Source organism: Mya arenaria, chromosome 7 (genome assembly GCF_026914265.1).
Source record: "Mya arenaria isolate MELC-2E11 chromosome 7, ASM2691426v1".
Lineage (NCBI taxonomy): Eukaryota > Metazoa > Mollusca > Bivalvia > Myida > Myidae > Mya > Mya arenaria.
In genome coordinates this window covers 8,003,425-8,027,622 of record NC_069128.1, presented here as the reverse complement: position 1 = coordinate 8,027,622, position 24,198 = coordinate 8,003,425, and the positions used below count along the sequence as shown (strand labels likewise).

At 36.6% G+C, this 24,198-nt stretch overlaps 1 protein-coding gene across 1 annotated transcript; it reads left to right on the top strand.

The window, feature by feature from the left end:
* The first annotated feature begins 499 nt into the window (after window positions 1-499).
* Window positions 500-21,888, top strand: LOC128240458 (trichohyalin-like). The gene is made up of 5 exons (XM_052957105.1): window positions 500-1,456; window positions 2,256-3,393; window positions 15,765-15,854; window positions 21,458-21,505; window positions 21,695-21,888. Exons 1-5 carry the CDS (start codon window positions 500-502, stop codon window positions 21,886-21,888), a joined length of 2,427 nt encoding a protein of 808 aa, XP_052813065.1.
* Window positions 21,889-24,198: the final 2,310 nt, after the last annotated feature.

The window sequence follows — 24,198 nt, the reverse complement described above, 5'->3', positions numbered from 1 at the left end:
GTATATCGTAGCCCATATTGTCTACAAATATGGTATGATATAAAGTAAAAACAATCTGTGAATACAATTATAAATAAAGATCCGTAATGTCCCAAACTATATGATCCGCCATGTCCCAAAATATGGTCCGTTACGTCTGGTCCGTAATGTCCATGGTACGTAATGTCCGTTCATGGATGGATTTAAACGACTTGGGTTGTAGTTGTCTGAAACCCCAACCGTATCCACAGCCACCCAATTGAGCAAAGCATGATAGGTTAATACATATTAAGAAAATATTTTAATTCCAGAATACTTATAATAAGTGTGTGTTATTCAAAAAGAACTACGATTAAATACTTTTTTAATTAAAGCTCGTTTCTGACGTCGTTCTCAGAATTGCGCACGCATATACGCATGCGTAAAACACCGTTGACGACGACGTAATTACCAAGCAACCTATATTGTTAATAGATTGTTTCTCAAACGTCAGACAAATCTGATCAAAGACGCGTAATAAATGCCTTCTGTAAGAGAAATTCTACGCGAGACCGTGACAAGTTGCTTTGGTCGTATAGACCGTGGCATGGAACGACTAGAAAGAATGACTTTGTCATTTGTTACAGCATGTGTTGAAAACGTTCACTACCAACCACTTGGGTTCCCATCTTTGCAGTTTCTTTACGAGGACATAGGGCTCATCCACATGCTTCTAGAGCTGTTAACCCCTAGCGGCAGACGACGCTTGGCTTTCCGTTTGAATTTTGCTCATGTTTTTCCAAATCGCACAACGCGCCACGAAACTATTGACCAATTTGTGAAAGACCAAAAGGCACAGCGTGATTTTGATACCAATCAGATCATCAATAGGTTGCGAGCCAGACAGAACGCACTGATAAAAAACATAGACTATCGCCGAGAGAACCCGGACTGGTATGAAAAGAGAGACAAAGAAAGATTTGAAGCGGAGATAGCGGGACAACATAACTCTGAGTACGAAGAGTCAATGCGGACACTAAGAGAGCGTCAAACTACGACACCAGCAGAGCGCTTTTGGAAACAACAGAGTGAGCGTAAAATAGATTACGCTGAGCATGAGCAACATCTGAAGCAGGAGAAGAAACAGAAGGTGTTGGAAGAAGAACGCCAACGAAGGAGTCAAATAAGAGGCGGTCCAAGGAGATGGAAAATGATGTTTAAAATGCTACAGAGAAAAAAGGACAAGGAGGTTGCATATGTGCGAAAACTGCAGAAGATAGAATTACAAAACCACCGAGTACCCTTAACAAGAGAACAAACCAATGAAAACCAACAGAACCACAGAGTACCCTTGAAGAGAAAACATACCGAAGGCAGGCAACATAAACACAGAGTATCATTGAAGAGGAGAAAGCAAATAGATAAAAAGCTAAAGGCACAGGATAAGGAGTTCACAGATGATTTACGGTTGATTCGTTATAATAAGATACGTGCTCGGGTAAGCAAAATAGTTAAAACTGTACATACACTGTTATGTATAATTACGAATCTACTTTGTGAATAATTGTTTTAAAAGCTGTAAAAGTTGATGTCAGTGATTAATTTTTAGTACTAGCATTGAGGCTGAACTATAATTAATAGCTACGTGGTCACGAATTCCACAGTTCAAAGATCGCTCATATATTAATATCTATACACTTATTATATCCTTTTTTGCATCAACCTATGTTTTGCGACTATTGTATTCAAAATCATAGAAAGAGAGGCTTTACAAGCTCATTATTACCTTTTCATGCACGATCAATTGTCAAAGGCATCGTAGACTTATCTTACCAACAGTTGTATCTAAGTGTTTGTTGTATGATTAGTTTAGAAAGTATTTTGCACGTTTATTGTTTTATTGTTAAGTGGTCCGATTGCACAGAAGAACATAATGCAAAACATTTTTTTGTCATCATATTATGCCTAAAAGTGCCTTCTTCACTAAATATTATCATTACATTATTATTATTATTATCATCATTATCAATAACATATTTGTTGTTGTTGTTGTTTTTGTTGTTGTTGTTGCTGCTGTTCTTCTTCTTCTTCTTCTTCTTCTTCTTCTTCTTCTTCTTCTTCTTCTTCTTCTTCTTCTTCTTCTTCTTCTTCTTCTTCGGTACTCAAGAGGGAGGATTCACGCTTATATTAGCTACCTTCTATACATCTGCGTATTTCTTTATCAATCGGTGATTCGTGGCCTGTTTTCTTTTTGAAGTGTGTTATATATATCTCTATATAGTGTTTGTGCATGAAAGGTATTTTTCTTTTCTTTTTTATTTCTATTGGATGCTGAGGATGACAAACACAAAGATGAAAGGCGTGACGAGAACAAATCGATGACCAAGGAACCACAATTCAAACCGGAGAACAGCGAACACAAGAAGAAACGAAAGTTGAATGAATTAAAAGCAGAATCAGTGATGGGTGAATTCGACAGCGGTAATAACGACAATAAACGAGCACTGCTTAACAAAGTACATACAAAGTTGAAAAACATTATTTGCGCCACAGAGTATGAAAGGAAATCTCTGGTCGACAAATTGAAGGCCGAGTTGGAAGAAATTCAAAGCTTCTGCGCAGAAAACGACAAAAATAAATTAAAAGCTGAGAAATCAGAGGAAAAGAGGAATAATTATGGGGGAGGCGATCGGAAGACGGGGCAGTCGGAGAAGCTTGCTGAGATAGAGAAAACGATGAGAAGAAGAGAAGACAAGGAAATACAGTACGATAACTTACCAAATGGGCTAGATAATATGGAGTTCAGTCAGGATGAAAAGAAAGCATTATTGAAGGAAATACATGCGCTGGAGAAAAGGATGAGAGAGGGAGAGGAGAAGAGAGGTCAGTTTGATAACATTCCAACTGGATTGGTGAAAGTAAAGCACAGTCAATGTGAAAAGAAGGAACGATTGGGTGAAGAACCTGAATTGGCGAAAATGATAAGAAAATGTCATGAGAAGAAAGGACAGTCCGATATGATATCAACTAGGCTGGAGAAAATAGAGCACAGTAAAGGTGAAAAGAAGGCACGATCGGGTGAAAGACCTGAACTGGAGAAAACGAGGAGGGAAGATCATGAGGAGAAAGTACAGTCTGATAAAATGCCGACTGGGCTGGAGAAAATAGAGCACAGTCAATGTAAAAAGAAGAGACGATCGGGGAAAGCACATGAGCTGGAGAAAACGATGACGGAGGTAGATGAAAAGACAGGAGAGTCTGATAAATCACCAACTGGATTTGACTATTGCAAGGAAGGATCGACGAAAGAAAGAACTGGTGAATTACATGAGTTAGAGAAAACGGAAAGGGGTGATAGGAAGGTTTGGGTAGAAAACCAAGATGTAAAATTACAACCTGAATCTGAGAAGGAAGAGGATGTTATTGTAGAGAAGGGTGAATATATGAATACATATGTTCGTTTTATGGGCGGAGGTTGACATGACGGACTGTGAAAACACTGTCAAATTAGATGTATTTTTTTTATCTACTGTGACCTAAGATGACCTATACGCATAGATAAACGTAGATGTTAGTATTTAATAGCTGAAATAAATGTAAAAAATGTCATTTAGCATTGGGTTTTAACCACAAAAAAAAAAAAAACTTCAATTTTAAGACGAGTTAGATTATAAGTAAATTTCACGTGTTTTCGGATCGGATGGGAACCTCCTACCCGACTGCACGTGCAAAACAGGGCGCTGTTTGCCCGATGATCGGATTTTCCATCCGTAATGGAAACGCATGATCGAAACTATTCCATGCATAGCATTAGATGTCAAAATTTACTTACTGACGTTAAATTCATATTATCTGTACATTTCACCAAAACACGCGCGTATGACGTCATATTATGCGCAGTTATTTTAAATCACACAGTTGGCGTCAAACAGTTCGTACGATGATAGCAATTTTACAGAGTTTGAATTATTTTGATAAACATTGTGAAAATAACTATTACTTTCATTCTTTTGATTTGTCAGAATATAAAATGAATACCTTTATCACAAGTTTAATGGTGTTTATTATCAAGTTGCAATTGACCAGTTATTCAACGTGACTAACCTTCCATAGGGGTAACGGATCGAATTATTTCACATCTGTTAAAATTCAAACTCAGAATAATTTCATCTATGGAGAGCTTGGTAGAACTTCATTGTTAAGCAGAAGAGCTGTTAATGTAATAAGATATTGGTTAAAAATTGTTAAATTAGAAGATCATAAATATACTAAAGGTGTTGACATTCAAATGTGTAGTTACATAGAAACACAGCCAAATTGTAAGTCTTGGGCAAAATCTGTATGTACTTTGTTACAATCTCTTGGATTACATTATGCTTGGTTGAATCAAGGTGTTGGTGATGAAAATATATTTATGTCTTTGTTGAAGTCTAGACTTAATGATACATTTATCCAAATCTGTAGGTCAGAACTTAATGACTCGTCACGTGCAAGAACTTATACAATGTTTTGTAATTTTATGTTGCAACCTTATTTGACAAATGTTAATATATATAAATTTAGAAAAGAAATATATTAATTACGAGTATCATCTCATAGATTAGAAATAGAAGCAGGAAGATGGCACAGACCCGAACCAGTATCTTTTGAAAATAGAAAATGTAGTGTGTGTGATGTTTTGGAAGATGAATTTCATTTTATTATTGAATGCCCTCTGTATAACGAATTAATAAATTCATATATCAATAAGAATTATCGAAATAGACCAAACGTGCCAAACTAGACCGAACGTGCCAAACTAGACCAAACGTGCCAAAATTTGTTGAATTAATGCAATCTGGAAATGTTAAAGTGAATAGAAATTTTGCCATGTATGTTAATTATGCATTTAGTTTAAGAAACAAGTATCATTATTATTATGACTAGTGATAGCCTATATAAACGTTATTTCACACTGATCTCTCGCTGTCATATATTGTCATGTATTGATTTTACTCTATATGTATACAATTGTTATTAGTTTTGTATTTTATGCGATGTCATATAATGTTCTGTATATTATAAATATGGCATTGATCACTTGGCAACTTAAATATATATCTTATGTTCTCAAATGTATACAAATGGAAAGTATGTCTACATGTATTTCTGATTAAACCAAACTCATTTCGCAATAGAAATTAAAGTGAACTCGCCTTCCTATATGTGTGCATAAGTTGAACGCAGCTCCCATTATTTCTTGCACCGCATACTGAAGTCTGACATTCGAACATCGGTTCGCGACTTGTTCGCGATTGCTTTTGTTTAGGTTTGAATTGTTCTCAACGGTGACTCGAATCGTGAGTATGATACTAATTGTGATATATTTAAAATTGTGCATGCAAAACGTTATTCAAATTATTTATCTGGTAAGTGCAGTTGTAATGGCACTCGTTTCAGCACACTCGCTTTTCACCAAGGCGTCCGTTGATCGATGGAACCCGGCCTGGGTTCAGTTAAGTTTGGTTTGTAGTCAACAAGCCGGACAAAGTGATTCCCCCGGTTTCACCAATAACACAAGATCAATCTCTCGTCTGAATGTGTGCCAACGAGGGTGATTAATGTAATGATGCTATAACTTGTTTCATATTCGTTGTAAAGAAAATAAGATTAACCATTTGGTAAATATTTAAAATTGTGCGAAACCGAAATCATGATTCAAAACGTTGTCGGCAATTGTCTTGTTTTTGAGTTACCAACTTCCTTTATCTGTATCCACTATAACTGTGCCCCCTCTTTACTTCCACAATTATGTCAGTTTTAAATGCTAACGATGTTCACGACCAATAAGGTCGATAAAATACTACAATAACAAGTCCACTAGTCGAAAACTTTAATTCTCTGTGAATTCGGTCAGGGTGGCATCCAGAAATACAGAACAACGGCACATATATCCACACACAACACACAACATATAGACATAATACTACTAGAGCTGTGTTTCAAGAATTGGTGGTACACTGCCTATGGTCGGTCAGCAAAATGTAATTCTACTGGGGGTTTAAACTAGTTTCCTTGCTCAGTTTGCGATTAACTTACATATATTGGGTTGGATTTTTCGGTGCAGAGGTGTTTATTACATATATAGACAGCCATTGGCCTAATGCGAGTTCTAATTTAGGTTCGAAACCAAAGAACACAGCTGCAATGGAATAAAGAACGACAAATGTTCTTTAACTACTAGTATATGCGTGTCTATTTATTACAATAATATGTTTACAATTTTAATAATATCAATATATAAATAATATTACAATTTTACTGTTGTATCTCATTTGTCTAATTCTACAATATGTATGTCGCCATGTTTTGTACATAGGCATTTGGGTACATTTTTGTCAATACACTATTATTAGTTCAACACGAACTTGAACTTTGGTAGTAAATGAAGTTTTTAATGGACCAGCATGAAACTATTGCAAGGCGACTAAACGCAAGCTCCACCACTTACCGGTGGTGCAAAGAAAACGAGCTGTCAACACTTCCGTGGTGCAGCTATGCCTTGTGTTTACTTCGACACACGTGAGTATGATTTACATTTTATTTGACCTTTTTATCAAACGGGCATATTTTGAAAATGGGAGAATGTGTTACCGTGTATGAACATTTTTACTGCAGGCTTGCTACGATTTCATTTCAAAATTGTGCGAACTATGGTGCTTTTCGCCCTAATCGGACTGGTGCACATTATGAGATATGGTTACATTTTCAGTACATCCCATTACTTACACGCACGGCATTAACATTCTGGAACATGCAAACTTTATCATTATGTAAATATGGACATATTTATTTATTTTATTTTAATTTATTTTAGCGATATCGCTGGGTTTTTTTATACAATGATGGCGTTGTCGAGTATGTTTTCCGCCCGAAGTAGCATAGAAACATATTCTTTGCACCAGTGGTATAGCTGGTGTTAAGTGGCCGTATATTTGTAAGTGGCGTTAGGGAGGTCCAATAGCAGTATGGTAAATGGGCGTGTGGTTGGGACTGAGGCTGTACAGACATGCCCTTCCATGCCACCAATTCATCATGTTGCATTTACCCTTTAAAGGCCTGTATGGCCAGTCCGCACGGTATCGGCTTGTATTGTATGTTTTTTATTCGCTTTTATAGTTATTATTGTATACAAAATTTGGCGTATTTGCGTTTGAGCTGAGCTGAAGACGTTCGCTTTGACTTGTTTTAACAATCCTTGATAAACATACCAATTTTTTTATGTATAGTATGTATGCACTGTGCTGTTTGTGGAGTTTTGTTTTTTGTTTTATGTCTTTGGTGTTTGTCCAGTGCCATTTAACAGGGTTTATGTTAAAACTTTATGCTACTGAGCTTGTTTCTGTACATTTTTGCATAAATTTTGCAGACACTTTCTATTCAAACAATAAAGCAGTGGTATTCAGAAACTTTGTTTTAAAGCTGAGACTTGAATTCAATTTTATGTATGAATTTTGACTGAATTTTATCACCCATCCGAGATGGCATTAAAGTTTTATTGAAATTATTTCTTTGCCCTATATTCAAAAACGGCTTTAGCCTGAGTTTGAGACCCAGATCCAGAAAAGCGAGTTTATAATGTCATGAATGCTTTTAAATAAAGTAATTTAACTGAAAATGTGTAGGCAGTTGTTAATAAATGAGTGAGTATTCGGTACTTAACATCAGATTGATAAGCTATTTTTCCTTTAGAGAGTTTGCGTGGTCTGAATTGTTAGTGGGACGATGTGACCTAATATTCAGAGCTATAGGTGTATACAAATTACTTCTTGCCCTCGTAACTTTTATTTAAAGCTGCACTCTCACAGATTTACAATTTCTACAACATTTTTATTTTTGTCTTTGAAAGAGCAAATTTTTGCGTAAATATCTGCAAACCAATGATATAAGATTGCTGACAAAAAATCAGATCGTATATTTTCATATTTCCATTTGAAAATTAACCGTTACTAACGGTTTAAGAAAAATGCATTAAATAAACATCATCATTTTTTTTATCTTAATAATAAAATAATGCGATATATTTTTTTTTGTCAGCAGTCTTATTTAACTGGTTTCCATGGATCTTCGCAAAAATTGGCTCGTTCCAAGACAAAAAATAAAAAAAAGTTGTCAAAACGTTCAATCTGTGAGAGTGCAGCTTTTAAAGCACTCTTCAATCGATATGACAGCTCTATAATTCAAATAGTGTAAGCTGAAGCCAATAGTTAATCTTATTTTAGGGGAGAGCAACAATAAAATTGTTGCTACAAAATGTATCAATAATTAATTAATGTAAACACGAATGGTGGTTTACTGGGCGAGTACCTTAATCGGAACAGTACCTAAATATGGAACAGCCATTATAAAAGTGTTTTTCCAATTGAGATCAGTTTATTTACGATTTTAATCAATAAAGATGCTAGCTTCAGATACAAGTTTTAAAGAACACGATTCTCCGGTAAGTATTTCAAATACTGCGACCATTTTAAGTTTTTCATGTTCAAATGTCAATACATGGCTCGCGGGGGAAAGACTTCATGCTTGCCACAATCACAGCATATTCGTACAGCCCGTATTTTACTAAAATCATCAAATTTTACTGACAAAAATGACAAGCTAGAAATAACATAAATTATTAGTTTACTTAAACAAAACATGGAGCAATAATTTTAAAAGAATACAGAAAAATAAATAACGAATTAAAACTGTTCCATATTTAGGTACTCCGAGGACGAAAATGGCAGTCCTTAATTGTGCGGTTAATAAAGTACTTTTCATGCAGATTGGTAGTATCTTGAAAAATGCCATTTATATCAACCAATTGGTCTTGAATCCTAGTATGCTGATGGAAAATTTTGTAGTTGTGGTATAAGTGTAACTAAAAATATTTCACAAATAGTGCCAAAAGTGTTCCGATTTTAGGTACTCACCCAGTATAGGTCCGTGATGTAAACAAATAATTTTAGACCTCTTTAGAATAAAGAGTAGTTCATGTGAGAGGAAATGAGCTTGTTTACTTTTACACACATGTTTAATAATTATTCAATATATTATTTCTCATTAGAACTGGTTACATTGTATATTTACTTTAGCTTGATAAGCTAGCGAATTGTCCAAGTTAATTTGGTATGTGACGAATAATCAGTGAGTCGACGTTTCCTAATAATAGGTCCTCGTGTTTCCCGCTTTTTTCGGATTCATCGCACACTGAGTTTTTCCGGTGAGTGGAAGGGTGGTTCTTTTTTACTGTTGATAAAAAAATTAGATATGTTTGCACAAAAGTGTAGTATAATGATTTTGATTGTTAGTCATATGAAGACTGGTAGGACTTTTTGGGTTAGTCACATAAATTTATCGTTGCGTTTTAAGTTGTTTATTGCTGAAATGAGCAATTTGTCGTCTGTTGTGAAGGCCACGTGGTTTCTCTATATGCAAATGGCTGCCAACTGGTTTTGAAACGGGATTTTTTATTATGGCAACCTCGAGCCAGGTTGGTTTCGGCTTACCCTAGGGTTAAAGTGATACTTAAGAAATGCCCAAATAATAAAAGTACGCTCAGTGTACATGTAGCTTACCACGTGGTGTCGCCTGTGCGTGGTGTGAGATTTTCAGAGAATTTAGCTGACCAGGCTTACCTTTCCGAACAAAACTTAACATAGTGTTACTATACACAGATACTCGAGTGTATGATGCAGACCCAAACAGCTGCCCCTCGCTTACTTTAAAGCTGCACTCTCACAGATTGAACGTTTTGACAACTTTTATTTTCTGTCTTGGAATGAGCCAATTTCCAAATCCATCGAAACCAGTTATATAAGACGGCTGCTAAAAAAATGGATCACAGATTTTTATATTTAAGTTTAAAAATTTGATGCCTTGTGCACTATATTTAAACCGTTAGTAATGGTTTAAAGCTGCACTCTCACAGATTGAAAGTTTTGACAACTTTTTTATTTTTTTGTCTTTGAACGTTTTGACAACTTTTTTTATTTTTTGTCTTGGAACGAGGCATTTTTTTCGCAAAAATCCATGGAAACCAGTTAAATAAGACTGCTGACAAAAATCAGGTCGCAGATTTTTATAGTTTTGTTAAAAAAAACATGTAAAACGGTTTAAGCCAAAAAACATTAATTTTTTAACAACAATATGAAAATCTGCGATATGACCTTTCGTCAGCAGTCTTATGTCATAGTTTTGCAGATATTTACGCAAAAATTTGCTTAAAGACAAAAAAATAAAGTAAAAACGGTAGATCTGTGAGAGTGCAGCTTTAAGCCATAAATCATTAATTTTCGAATGGAAACATGAAAATGTACGATCTGATTTTTTGTCAACATACTTAAATCACTGCTTTGCAGATTTTATGCAAAAATTTGCTCTTTCCAAGAGAGTATATAAAAAAGTTGTAAAAATAGTATATCTGTGATAGTGCAGCTTTAAACTTTATATTAAAACGCAAAGAAAAAAAAAAGTTTTTTAACAACTGGCTATAAAAATTGTATGGTAGGCGCCATTTCGAAGGTAGGGTCAGAGTGTAGAGAAATGGCAGAAAAAAATATTACGATTGACTTGCTATTTTTCCGAAGTTAATGAAGAGAGCTACTGCACATGTGATCATCTGGGTACTAGCATGGCATTTCATTTTCTGGTTATACAATCAAAGCTTCTTTAGAAAAAAAAAACAACATTTGCCCATGTATAGAATTCTTTGTGCTACTTGAAATTTGACCTTGTCCATGACCCAGCCTTGGCAGACCATTTTCTTGTTTGTATGATAATTATTAATAGCAGTTATTAGCAGGCAGAGTTACATCTGCATAATTTGTGATGAATGTGTATTGTAAGATTTGTCTCCCTTTAATTAATTTAAAATTAAAAACTTAATAATTCCAAGTGTAGGTGATCAACCTTTGATATTTAATTTAGGATAATGCATCTGTCAATTGTAACGTCAGCCCCCCCCCCCAAACTTTCGGGGGTATACCGGGGATAGCCGGGGAAATGGGCAGTGTTTTTACCTTCAAGGTGCTGGGTGAACGGGTGGTTTTGTTTTTGCAAAATTATAGCGGGTAATGGGCCTAACTCGGGGTCCCTGGGGTGCGGGGGCATTTGGCGGGTATTTTACCATCTGTTCGTCCCTGCAGGACCGAGATTTTACCTGGGGTTTAACTGGACCCCGCTTTTCCCTGGACCTTGGAGGGTCGTGGTTACAATTGACTGCTGCATATAATACATACCTGCCGAAAAATGTTGGTATCTTCTTTTTTAAATGATTGTTCAAACACTTGATTGATAATAGCCAGTAACTTGTTATGAATTTTCTAAAATAAGGCGAATATTTTGACTGGCGGGAACTTATTATTATACCCCCCAAAACAAAGTTTGGGGGGGGTATACTGGAATCGGGTTGTCCGTCTGTCTGTCCGTCTGTCCGTCCGTTTTTTTTTGTCCGGGATTCATCTTTGTCGTTATTGAACAAATCTTTTTCAAACTTTCAGATATTAATGGCCATGATGTAAACTTGCGCCTCTGTGAAATTGGTACGGGTCACATGACCCTGACCAGAGTTATCTCCCCTTGATGTGTTAAAGTAGGCAAAATAAGCCCTGTCCGGGATTCATCTTTGTTATTATTCAACAAATCTTTATCAAACTTTCAGAAATTAATGGCCATGTTGTAAACTTTCGCCTCTGTGAATTTGGTACAGGTCACATGACCCTGACTGGAGTTATCTCCCCTTGATGTGTTAAAGTAGGCAAAATAAGCCCTGTCCGGGATTCATCTTTGTTATTATTCAACAAATCTTTATCAAACTTTCAGAAATTAATGGCCATGTTGTAAACTTTCGCCTCTGTGAATTTGGTACAGGTCACATGACCCTGACTGGAGTTATCTCCCCTTGTAGGCAAAATTAGCTTTGTCCGGCCTAACTCCAGGGCAAACAACCTAGACATGGAGGGGTGGGGGGTATTCGTTAGCCTATGGCTTACAGTTCTAGTTTAATGTGGATACTGGTACATTTGAGCCACATGATTTTGGAATGTGAAAAAATGCTCTTATGCGACCTCTGTTGTGCCAATGGGTTTAAATAGTACGTAAATGGTGTATTATTAAATGTTTGTTTAGACAGAACTTAATTTTACATAACGGAAAACTACACACAATGCTATGTCAAATTACACTTATTATTTAAAGTTCCTCATATTGAAACCTCTTGCTAGCCAATGATGTATGCCATGGGGTAGGCGTCTTGCTAGCCAATGATTGCTTTCTGTGTGGTAGGCTTCTTGCTAGCCAACAATGTATGCCATGAGGTAGGCATCTTGCTACCTAATGATTGCCCATTTTTCATGAGGCGTGTTGATAGCCAATGATGTATGCCATGGGGTAGGTGTCTTGCTAGCCAATGATTGCCCGCTGTGTGGTAGGCTTCTTGCTGCTGCCAACGATATACGCCATGAGGTAGGCATCTTGCTACCTAATGATTGCCCATTGTCCATAAGGTGTCTTGCTAGCCAATGATTGCATGCAATGCGGTAGGCGTCTTGCTAGCAAATGGTTGTTGGCCAAGCTGTGGGCATCTTGCAAGCCAATGATAGCCCATTGTGCATGTGGCATCTTGCTAGCTAATGATTGCCCATTGTGCATAAGGCATCTTGTTAGCTAATGATTGCCCATTGTGCATGAGGCGTTTTGCTAGCTTATGATTGCCCATTGTGCATAAGGTGTCTTGCTAGCCAGTGATTGCCCATTGTGCATAATGTGTCTTGCTAGCCAATGATTGCCCATTGTGCATAAGGCGTCTTGCTAGCTTATGATTGCCCATTGTGCATAAGGTGTCTTGCTAGTAGTGTTTGAAAATCGGACCCTAGTTGCTATGGATAATCGAATCGAATCGGACAATAATCGAAAATTCAGTAAGGAACACATTCTTTATACATAGTACAATGTACGAACACATTCTTTATACATAGAACAATGTACGAAATTCGGCTTTGAATCCACTAGCCCATTCTGGCTACCAGATAGGAAATTTTACTAGCCCGAAACCAATTTCACTAGCCCAAACTTAAACACTTAAAAGTATCACTCGTTCGGAATAATTTTTAAATACGATTCCGCAATGGTTCTGATCATCTAATCAAGCACACTTATACAGTTTCAATAAATTCTCCCAAATGTGTCAATAATAAATTGTAGTCCTACATATATTAGTGTAGTCATCAAAAGTTCAGTAACTAATAAAGTTTTCAAAAAGGTAATACGAGAAAAAAGAGAAAAATATTTTCTGAACATATCATTTATTTAATGGAAAGAGTTATGCATGTACTATAAGTTCTGTTATCCAATGCATCCTTGTCAAATCCGATATGCACCAGCGATTGTGCAATGACATTTTTCTCTTTTCAACTTTCAGTTTCACTTTCAATTTTCAGAAGTAACAACAAAAATATATCGATGTTTATATTGCCAATATTCCTATAATTGTTCTTTAAAAATTAATGGCAAAGCTATTCAACGATATAAAATAGAACCTTACTGTACTGTACACAGACAACGAGTTAACTATATCCGACAGTTCTCCTTTCACTTTGATTAAATTTGTCAGGAAGTAAGCGGGCACCTGTTTCCTCCGCATTAGAGACAACTTTTGTAGAATGATTATGTTCTGTTCGCATTAAAAACTTAAATATCTTTCTTTTCATTTTAGCTAATAAATGAAATATATTTAAATGAAATAAATAAAATATCAATGATTTTCATAGCCATCGTTGTTGTCGAAAACTGCCGACTCCATCCGTTAATTTACATAATGGGCGGAGTTAATGACGTCATAGAGTTTGACTGCTGCTAATAGACACAGTTACTGGCTAGATACTGATCGATAATTACTTGTCTCTTCGGGCTTTAATTAATTTTGACATGTGATTATATTCATTGATTAAATAAACAAACATTCAGCACATGGCTTGAGCCCTGAATAGCAGAGCAATTAGCTTTTTTATCATCGTAAATTTCGGCGAATCCGACTTCGCCTTTGTCAAGGCGACTTAGTAGCTCCAGTCGCCTTGAAGGACGCATTCTTGTATAATAAGGCTTTGCGTATAAAAAACACGATGCGTAACACGTTTAATTGGCTGGTTTTTTTTAAAATCACATAAGGAAAAAACCGTAGCCCGGTTGGGCTAGTTTCTATGGAAAATCGGTAGCCCCAGCTGAAATTTGGTAGCCTCGGGCTATCGGGCTACAGCGAATTTCGAACACTGATAGTATCATCATGATCATTTAAATGGTTAAACCTGGAATCAATATGTGTGATGCTATAGTCATTCTTTTTGCAACAGTAAGTAAATTTCCATAATCTTTTTTTTGGTCTTTAATAACAAAAAAACATAACACAACACAAACTTGACAAAAGCCTATTTGACATTTACTCGAATTTTACCACAAAACAAACAGAAAACCGGAAGTAACATTAGACATCGATTTTTGGCAACCACTATTGATTGTCGCCGACATATCATTGTCAGCGGCGATTAATCCATTGTACTCAATAATCGTTTCATCACTACTTGCTAGCCAATGGTTGCATGCAATGCGGTAGGCGTCTTACTAGCAAATGATTGCCCGCCATGCTGTGGGCATCTTGCAAGCCAATGATTGCCCATTGTGCATAAGATGTTTTGCGACGAAATGATTGCCCTCTGTGTTGTAGCTGTCTCACGAATCTGATAATCCGATCAATTCACATGGCAATTTTTTTAGAATGTCCCAATTTAGATATGCTATTTCCATTCTGTAGTCAAAGAATGTTTTAGCAATAAAATTTCCCAATTTAAGGGATGCCTAGTAATATTTATGATGTTGAGAAGAATACCTTTGTGAAACTTATTGAGAATTTAACTCGCTCAGTCGAGACTGTCTGGAGGTCAGACAACATTTAGTTGTGTATAATTTGAAAAGCAAAAAAAAAAGACCCAAGATGAACAAACAGGTAATTCTAGACCATGGGCGTAGCCAGCGTTACGCATTTACGCATATATATACGTAACATCAATTTAAAAAATAAAATAAATATGGCCAAAAATGGCATTGAAGTCGAGGTTAGGCTAAGCTAAAAAATGATCTCAGAATAAAAGAAAGATCAGCTAAAGTAAATTGTACCAAAAAAAAATCACTGAAATTGTGGAACATAGGAATTATGCTTTTCAACAAATTGACATGTGTAACAAAACAAATGTGTTGTATTCTAAAGTAAGTTATCATTGTTAATGTTTTTCAAAAATAAACATTCATGTAAAATAAATGGTTAGTTCATAGAATTAGAATACCCTTCTAAGTAACCATTGACCAATTGAATTCTTGTAACAGTTAATGCTCGTCATATTTTGCCTGGATGTACTGGATGTTGGACTAGAACCACCTTCCAACAGAACATTTAGCTATGAACTTTCAGAGCTGCCTTGTCAACTCATAAATCTCAAACTATGTTACTTTGCCATTAAATGCATGATTTCAAATTTTGTTGGAATTTTACAACAATAAGCGATTTACGAGTCGTCTGCTGATGCCCTGATGACTGCTTAAAACTGAAAATGCAAGTCGGGACCACACAGATATGTTTTAGTGGTTGCCATTATAGTTGGTCCAGCTGTTAAGGTTGAGCAATCAAAGTTTTGTTCAATCATTGTGTTGCAATATAACTGAAACATATTTATAAAAACATTAATTATTTTTAAAGAAATAAGATGTTGTTTTTAAATAACTTTTTTATTTATTGACAGCTGAAGGCGAGGTGGCCAATGAGTCCCGCCTCCCTGGTAAGAGGGGCAGAAGCCCCTCGCCAATTACCCCTGCAAAGCGGAGGAGGGCCAGTTAGTACATTTATCTTTCTTTCTGTCATCTCTTCATACAACCCATCAATATGTACATTTGTTGTCAATGATATTGTGTAAGAGTTGAATAGTTATAGTAAGATTGCATGTGAACAACAAGTACAATAAAGAATGAAGAATAAGAAATCAAGATAAGCTCACTTCTGTTAACTGTCATCTCTCTAAATAGTGGGAGTTTAGTGTTTATAGAAAGTTTATATAAGTTTTTTTCTTGTTTTTAGCTCTACTGGCCAAAGGCCAAAAGAGCTTATGCGATGGTTATGTGTACATAGTATGTGCGTCCGTGCGTCTGTAAACAATCCTCGTTAACACGATACAGCCTTCAGTTTTGATTGTATCTTGATGAAACCTGTACAGTATAACCAAGCAAAGCTCCAGATTATTTTTATTTATTCCTTTCAACATACATGTGATAACGTCCCGGACGTCCGGGATTATCCCGGAAATCGTATCTCTGTCACGGAGTCACGGACGGTGCATGTTTGTCCCGGAAAGTCGTATAAAAAAAAAACGAAAAAAAATATCTCTAAATCGATTATCTTAATTCTACCAATGTAAGTCAGCTATTTTGCCTGTCTGGGACACTGGTTGTAAAACACAGGACATGTTGACACTAATCCGTTAATTGGTATGTGTGTCGTTGAGGTCATCGTCAATCACCCGATAAATGATCTATCGGCCTATTGTTGTGCTTATGAGTTGGGGAGGGTTCTTGTATACAAATTCATTGTTTTCATATGGATTTGTTTGGTCTTATGAATGATGGCTTTTAATTGATGAATTGATATTTTTCACACATTTTACCGACAAACGAGCATGAAGGCAAGATCAAAGATCAAAAGAAAAGAAAGTGACAAAATGAGTAAAAAAACAAAAACAAAATTAAAACACGGAAAACAATCCCATATTCCATTCGAATTTCAAAATCGATACGTCATTATACTTTAAATTACTTTAAACAACTTACGCATCCATAAGGAATTTTAGTGTTTTGAACTTTTTTTCGAACTATCATTTTTTAGCTCGATTATTTGAAGAATAAGGAGAGCTATACTACTGACCCAAGCGTAGACGTCGGCGTCAACCCTTGGTTAAGGTTTTGCGTGCAAGCACACATAGGTTAATATCTCTGCAACTTCTTGAGGTATTGCATTGACACTTTATGCAATGGTATTCAACCATCCAACCTACTTAATAAACCAAGTTAGATAACTCTAGTTTGCATTTAATGCAAATAATAGGCCTTTATTATTTGACTTAGAAATTCTGGTTAAGGTTTTGCGTGCAAGCACACATAGGTTAATATCTCAGCAACTGCTTAAGGTATTGCATTGAGACTCGATACAATGGTACTCGACCATCAAACCTACTTAATTAACCAAGTTTGATAACTAGTTTGCATTTAATGCAAATAATAGGCCTTTATTATTCGACTTAGAAATTCTGGTTAAGGTTTTGTGTGCAAGCACACATTGGTTAATATCCCTGCAACTACTTGAGGTATTGCATTGAGACTCGATACAGTAGTACTCAACCATCCAACCTACTTAATTAACCAGGTTAGATAACTCTAGTTTGCATTTGATGCAAATAATTGCCCTTTATTATTTGACTTAGAAATTCTGGTTAAGGTTTTGCGTGTAAGCACACATAGGTTAATATCCCTGCAACTACTTGAGGTATTGCATTTAGACGTTATACAATGGTACTCAACCATCCAACCTACTAAATTAATCAAGTTAGATAACTCTAGTTTGCATTTAATGCAAAATAATAGGCCTTTATTATTCGACTTAAAAATTCTGGTTAAGGTTTTGCATGTAACAGCATTTAAGTCAATGTCTCAGCAAATATATCATGTATTGAATTGAAACTTTACATATGTATTCCCAACTATATAACCTACTGAATTAATGAAGTAAGGTTACACTTTTTTGAATATAATGCAAATTATGGGCCTTTATTATTTGACTTAGAAATTCTGGTTAAGGTTTTGCATGTAAGCACACATAGGTTAATATCTCAGCAACTACTGGATGAATTGCATTGAGACTTTATAAAATGGTACTCGACCATCCAATCTACTTAAATAACCAAGTAAGATAACTCTAGTTTGCATTAAATACAAATAATGGCCCCTTTTTTATATGACATAGAAATTCTGGTTAAGGTTTTGCATGTAACCAACCAATCCTTACACTGAAAAGCAGCGGAAAAGTCGAGCGCGCTGTCTCTGTGACAGCTCTTTTATTAATTCATGCTGGTATGATTATAAAACGCAATAAAATTGAAATCCTTCAGTCGATGTTCTTGTTCAAACCCACAAATATCACGCCCTGCAGAAACCGCGGGTCTCCTGATGTGACAGACACGTCGCATGTTCTCAAAAGCGCGGGAAAACAGGTGCCCCTATAGTTGTTTATTTCCTGTTTTGATGAAACCGAAAGTAGACTGCATATCCTCCTGGTTAGCATTTCATTTAAAGCCTGGGAAAATATCTGGTGTATTTATTTTTTTGAAGAAAATGCAGAAAAAAACAAACCATGTCAAGTAAAAAATATGTCTTGGCAGTCAAAATAGGTACATTTTCCCCGACGTTAAAAACGACTTAAATAGCCCCAGATATGCTCTAGAATGCACGACAGACGTTCCCCATTGAAAGAAAATTCAGGGGGGGCATGCCCCGGACCCCCCTATTGTGCGTTGACATCACGAGTGTCCCGGAATCGACCTAAGAAATTATCACATGTATGCTTTCAACTTTACGTATCATTAACCATGTGCTTGAAAAACAAAAAGCGATTGTAACCAGTGATTTTTTTTGATTTTTTTTACCACCAGTGTCTTGCAAATTGGGAAAAAAAGTTGACTTTGGGAAAAATTCAAAATTAGGCCAAAAATAGTTAATATAATGGTAAATTTACACGTTCTGATTTTTTTATGTATATATTATGCTGTGAAAGAGTATTAGTGTCAAGATTTTTTTTATAATTAAAGAAATTCATTGCTTTTTTTTTATTCATAAACCTAATCTACATTAATCAAATTTTGAAAAAAAATAAGGGGGGAGTAAATTTTTTTTTGGAAAAATAGTCTTTTTTCGCAAGGGGAAACAACCTTTAGAAGGCAGTAAATTGCACCAAAAAAATCACTGGTAACAAAGAATAAAATCAAAGACAGAGATGCTATAATATAAATTATCGGAGAGCTTGTTGAGCAATATACAATACAAACCATTGTACATAAATTTCTCTGAAAATATTAAATCATAATGGCTGGAAGAAAGCCTAACTTCCATTATTATTGAATTACTTTCAAGTAGAAACACCAATGCAAACATGTTTTAAATGGTGATTATGTGAAGGTTTAGAATTTGAGCATATAAGATATTTAAATTTATGAAATCTAGTGGAATGTTCCATCATTCTGTTAATCCAATTGGGAATCTAATGGGTAAAAAAGTTCTTGTCTCAGCAAAGCCTGAATACTGCATTAGTGCCAGAAACATGCTGGGGTTGCTCATAATAGGTCGCAATTCATAGAAAATCCTTATATCTGGAGCTTTGCTTAAGTGACAATTTTAATTGTATAAAGAATATTGTTTTTATGCCCCCGAAGGTGGGCATATTAAAATCGCACCGTCCGTCCGTCCGTCCGTCCGGCTCTGTAACTTTCCCTTGTATGGACAGATTTTAAAATAACTTGCCACATGTGTTCCACATACCAAGACGACGTGTGGCGTGCAAGACTCGTGTCCCTACCTCAAAGGTCAAGGTCACACTTAGTGTTTATTCACAATGGAGTGCTGCATATAAGGACATAGAGTATAGGTTGTCGTGTCCGGGCTGTAACTTTCTCTTTTATGGACAGATTTTAAAATTACTTGCCACATGTGTACCACATACCAAGACGACGTGTCGCGTGCAAGACCCGTGTCCCTACCTCAAAGGTCAAGGTCACACTTAGTGTTTATTCACAATGGAGTGCTGCATATAAGGACATAGAGTACAGGTTGTCGTGTCCGGGCTGTAACTTTCCCTTGTATGGACAGATTTTAAAATAACTTGCCACATGTGTTCCACATACCAAGACGACGTGTCGCGTGCAAGACCCGTGTCGCGTGCAAGACCCGTGTCCCTACCTCAAAGGTCAAGGTCACACTTAGTGTTTATTCACAATGGAGTGCTGCATATAACGACATAGAGTATAGGTTGTCGTGTCCGGGCTGTAACTTTCTCTTGTATGAACAGATTTTAAAATAACTTGCCACATGTGTTCCACATACCAAGACGACGTGTCGCGTGCAAGACCCGTGTCCCTACCTCAAAGGTCAAGGTCACACTTAGTGTTTATTCACAATGGAGTGCTGCATATAAGGACATAGAGTATAGGTTGTCGTGTCCGGGCTGTAACTTTCCCTTGTATGGACAGATTTTAAAATAACTTGCCAAATGTGTTCCACATACCAAGACGACGTGTCGCGTGCAAAACCTGTGTCCCTACCTCAAAGGTCAAGGTCACACTTAGAGTTTATTTACAATGGAGTGCTGCATATAACGACATAGAGTATAGGTCGTCGTGTCCGGGCTGTAACTTTCCCTTGTATGGACAGATTTTAAAATAACTTGCCACATGTGTTCCACATACCAAGACGACGTGTCGCCTGCAAGACCCGTGTCCCTACCTCAAAGGTCAAGGTCACACTTAGTGTTTATTCACAATGGAGTGCTGCATATAAGGACATAAAGTATAGGTTGTCGTGTCCGGGCTGTATCTTTCTCTTGTATGGACAGATTTTAAAATAACTTGCCACATGTGTTCCACATAGCAAGACGACGTGTCGTGTGCAAGACCCGTGTCCCTACCTTAAAGGTCAAGGTCACACTTAGAGTTTATTTACAATGGAGTGCTGCATATAACGACATAAGTATAGGTTGTCGTGTCCGGGCTGTAACTTTCCCTTGTATGGACAGATTTTAAAATAACTTGCCACATGTGTTCCACATACCAAGACGACGTGTCACCTGCAAGACCCGTGTCCCTACCTCAAAGGTCAAGGTCACACTTAGTGTTTATTCACAATGGAGTGCTGCATATAAGGACATAGAGTATAGGTTGTCGTGTCAGGGCTGTTACTTTCCCTTGTATGGACAGATTTTAAAATCACTTGCTACATGTGTTCCACATACGAAGACAACGTGTCGTGTGCAAGACCCATGTCCCTACCTCTAAGGTGAAAGATACACTAAGTGTTTATTCACAAGGGAATTCTGAATATAAGGACATAACAGTGTAGGTTGTCAAGTATGGGTGGTATTTTTTTATGTTCAGAGGCAATTTAAAATAACTTGCCATATGTATTTGACACAAAGGCAAGATCAACTTTTCATGTACTGACCTTGTTCGTAGGTCAATGTCACATTCGGGGGCATTCGTCACATACTGTGACAGCTCTTGTTTATTTAGGTTTTCTTTAAGACTTTAAACCAATCAGAGTAAGGCATTGACTGGCCCAACCGAGAAATTAGGAAATGACAATGTGAAGAGAATACTGTTTTTCATTTGGACTTTTTTTCTTGTAGACCCAGAACCAACACCCCTCCTCCGCCGATCAGAAAGGATCAAGGAAAGTAAGTTGACTTCCCCTTACATGTTCTGTATTTGTGTGTCTAACATCATGTAAACATTTCAACCTTGTTTATAAAAATCATCCTGCAAAGATAAATTAATGTTACCACGATATAACTTACTGTTTGTTACATTTAAAACTTTGTGCCAAGTTGTTTTTGTTCTTATTTAACATTATACTCTGTTTAGAGAAACAAAAGGCAACTACACCAGTGCCTCAGGCACCTCAAGCCCAAGCACCTCGGGCACGTCCAGCACCTCGGAGGCGTCCAGCACCTCAGGGGCGTCCAGCACCTCAGGGGCGTCCAGCACCTCAGGGGCGTCCAGCACCTCGGGGGCGTCCAGCACCTCGGGCGCATCCAGCTCAAGTCCTCCAATCCATTGAGGTAAGTTCAAAAAAGTTATCATGTAATTAAATTTAGAAATGCATTGTACAAGTACTTGACAAATTTACTGAAATTAAATTATACATTGGTTAATCCGGTCTTCTGCCTATATCACTGTAGGGGGGGAGGGGGTGGGGCGATTTTGAAATCTGCCTAACTAGCCCTTAAAAAAACCTTTTTTTGTTTGGCATTTCAGTCAGATGATAATATTTGATAGCTCCCAAGCTTTATTTTTATTACAGAATTTGACTTCAACAAGAATGGCTGAAATCATGCAGGGGTTGAGTGTTTTTATTTGAAGTCAACTATACAATGGATTTTATACAATATATACATGGACTTGTAGAGCTATTAATTTATCTCTCCTCTGGTGTCCAGAGTCTTTATCATTACATAATCTAAATGACTGAATTGTAATTCATTCAACAAAACAGAATTTCTTTACAGTAAAAAAAATTCTTACAAAAATATTTGGTATTTTTTTTTTGCACTGAGTGACTGAGTATAGTATAAATTATATTCACAACTACACTTCTAAACAGGCTATTTAATAATGAGCCCCCCCCCCCCCCCCAACAGTTGCAATGATTTTGAACCAACTACATTATTTTAGTGTCTATCTGGCGGTCAATTGTTGATCTTCAATATTTCCAACTGGTGGTTATGGTGGAGACATTTTATAGTCAACCATGTGTGGATGATCAATATGATGTCAAGATTTGTTGCGCTGAATGCACTATTAACATGACTTGTGTTTCTTTTTTTCTGGAAGTCATTAGAGCCCTTCCTTTGCCTACTTTTTATGCCCCCATAAAGTGGCGGCATATAGGGTTGCCCTTGTCCGTACGTACGTCTGTCTGTCTGTACGTACGTACGTCCCGAAGATTGTTTCCGATCTAATTCTTGAAAACCGTTTGTCCAATCCTCACCAAACTTTAAACACATGTTTGTGACCATAATATCTTGATCAAGTTCGATAGTCATGGAAATCGCTTTAGTCATTTAGGAGTTACGGCCCTTTTTTGCCAAAAATACTTCAAAAATATATGTTTCCAATCTAATTCTTGAAAAGTATGTGTCCAATCCTCACCAAACTTTACATACATGATTGTGACCATAATATCTTGATCAAGTTCGATAGCCATGGAAATCGCTTTTGTCATTTAGGAGTTACGGCCCTTTATTTGCAAAAAAAGACTTGAAAAATACGTCCCGAAGATTGTTTCCGATCTAATTCTTGAAAACTGTTTGTCCAATCCTCACCAAACTTTTAACACATGTTTGTGACCATAATATCTTGATCACGTTCGATAGCCATGGAAATCGCTTTAATCATTTAGGAGTTAGGGCCCTTTATTTCCCAACAATACTTAAAAAATATCTTATCCGATCTAATTTTTGAAAAGGATGAATGGCGCCATATAACCTATACAGTCTTGCGATGCCGTAAAACCCAACTCAACTCAACTTATCCTATATGTGCAGATTATCCTGAATAATCATTATGGCTTATTTTCTGTGACAAAAAATCGAAGTGGGGGCATCCGTGTCCTATGGACACATTTCTAGTTTTTCTTGCACCTTTGCCCTACCCTACTTTTTGATTGCAGTGTGCGAAATTAACCTTTTTTACCTGGTAGCCAATGGGGCTACAGACTGAGATTTCTATAGTCCAAGCAAGATTTCCATAGCCCACCCGCATCTTGAGTACCTTATATGGTTATAACAAGTAATGATATTACACCTGTACAATATCTTACTAAACAGGACCTCGCCACAACCATACTTGCATTCAAACAAAATAAAATGTTTTATTTGGTATGAATGCAAGGCTATGGTGGAGGTATGGTCCTGTGTTGCAAGGGGGCGGTGCTGTGTGTGTGTGGGGGGGCTGATTCTGTCAAGGCAGTTGGATTGTTGATGTATGGGGAGGTTGAAGGTCCTGTCAACATGTGCTGCTTATAGCATTAGTGTTAAAAATTGTACTAACATTTATTTCATATTCCGGTAACTTAATAATTCCAAGTTTATTTGAAAAAGAAAACACAACATACATACTTCAATATTTCACTATCAAAAAAGTATTGACAGTCTGAAATACAATATCTGTCAAAATTACAAGGGAAATCACTGCAGAAGAAAACATCCTTAACAATGCGAGATTATCCGGAAGTTGGTCAACAGTGACAAGATAAACAACAAGGCCAATTATTTCATCTTGAGATTACCATCTTACAGGATTTTTCGTAGCCCAGGTCAATTTTTCACCGACACAGGCAACTGGGCTAGCGTTAATGCAGCACACTGTT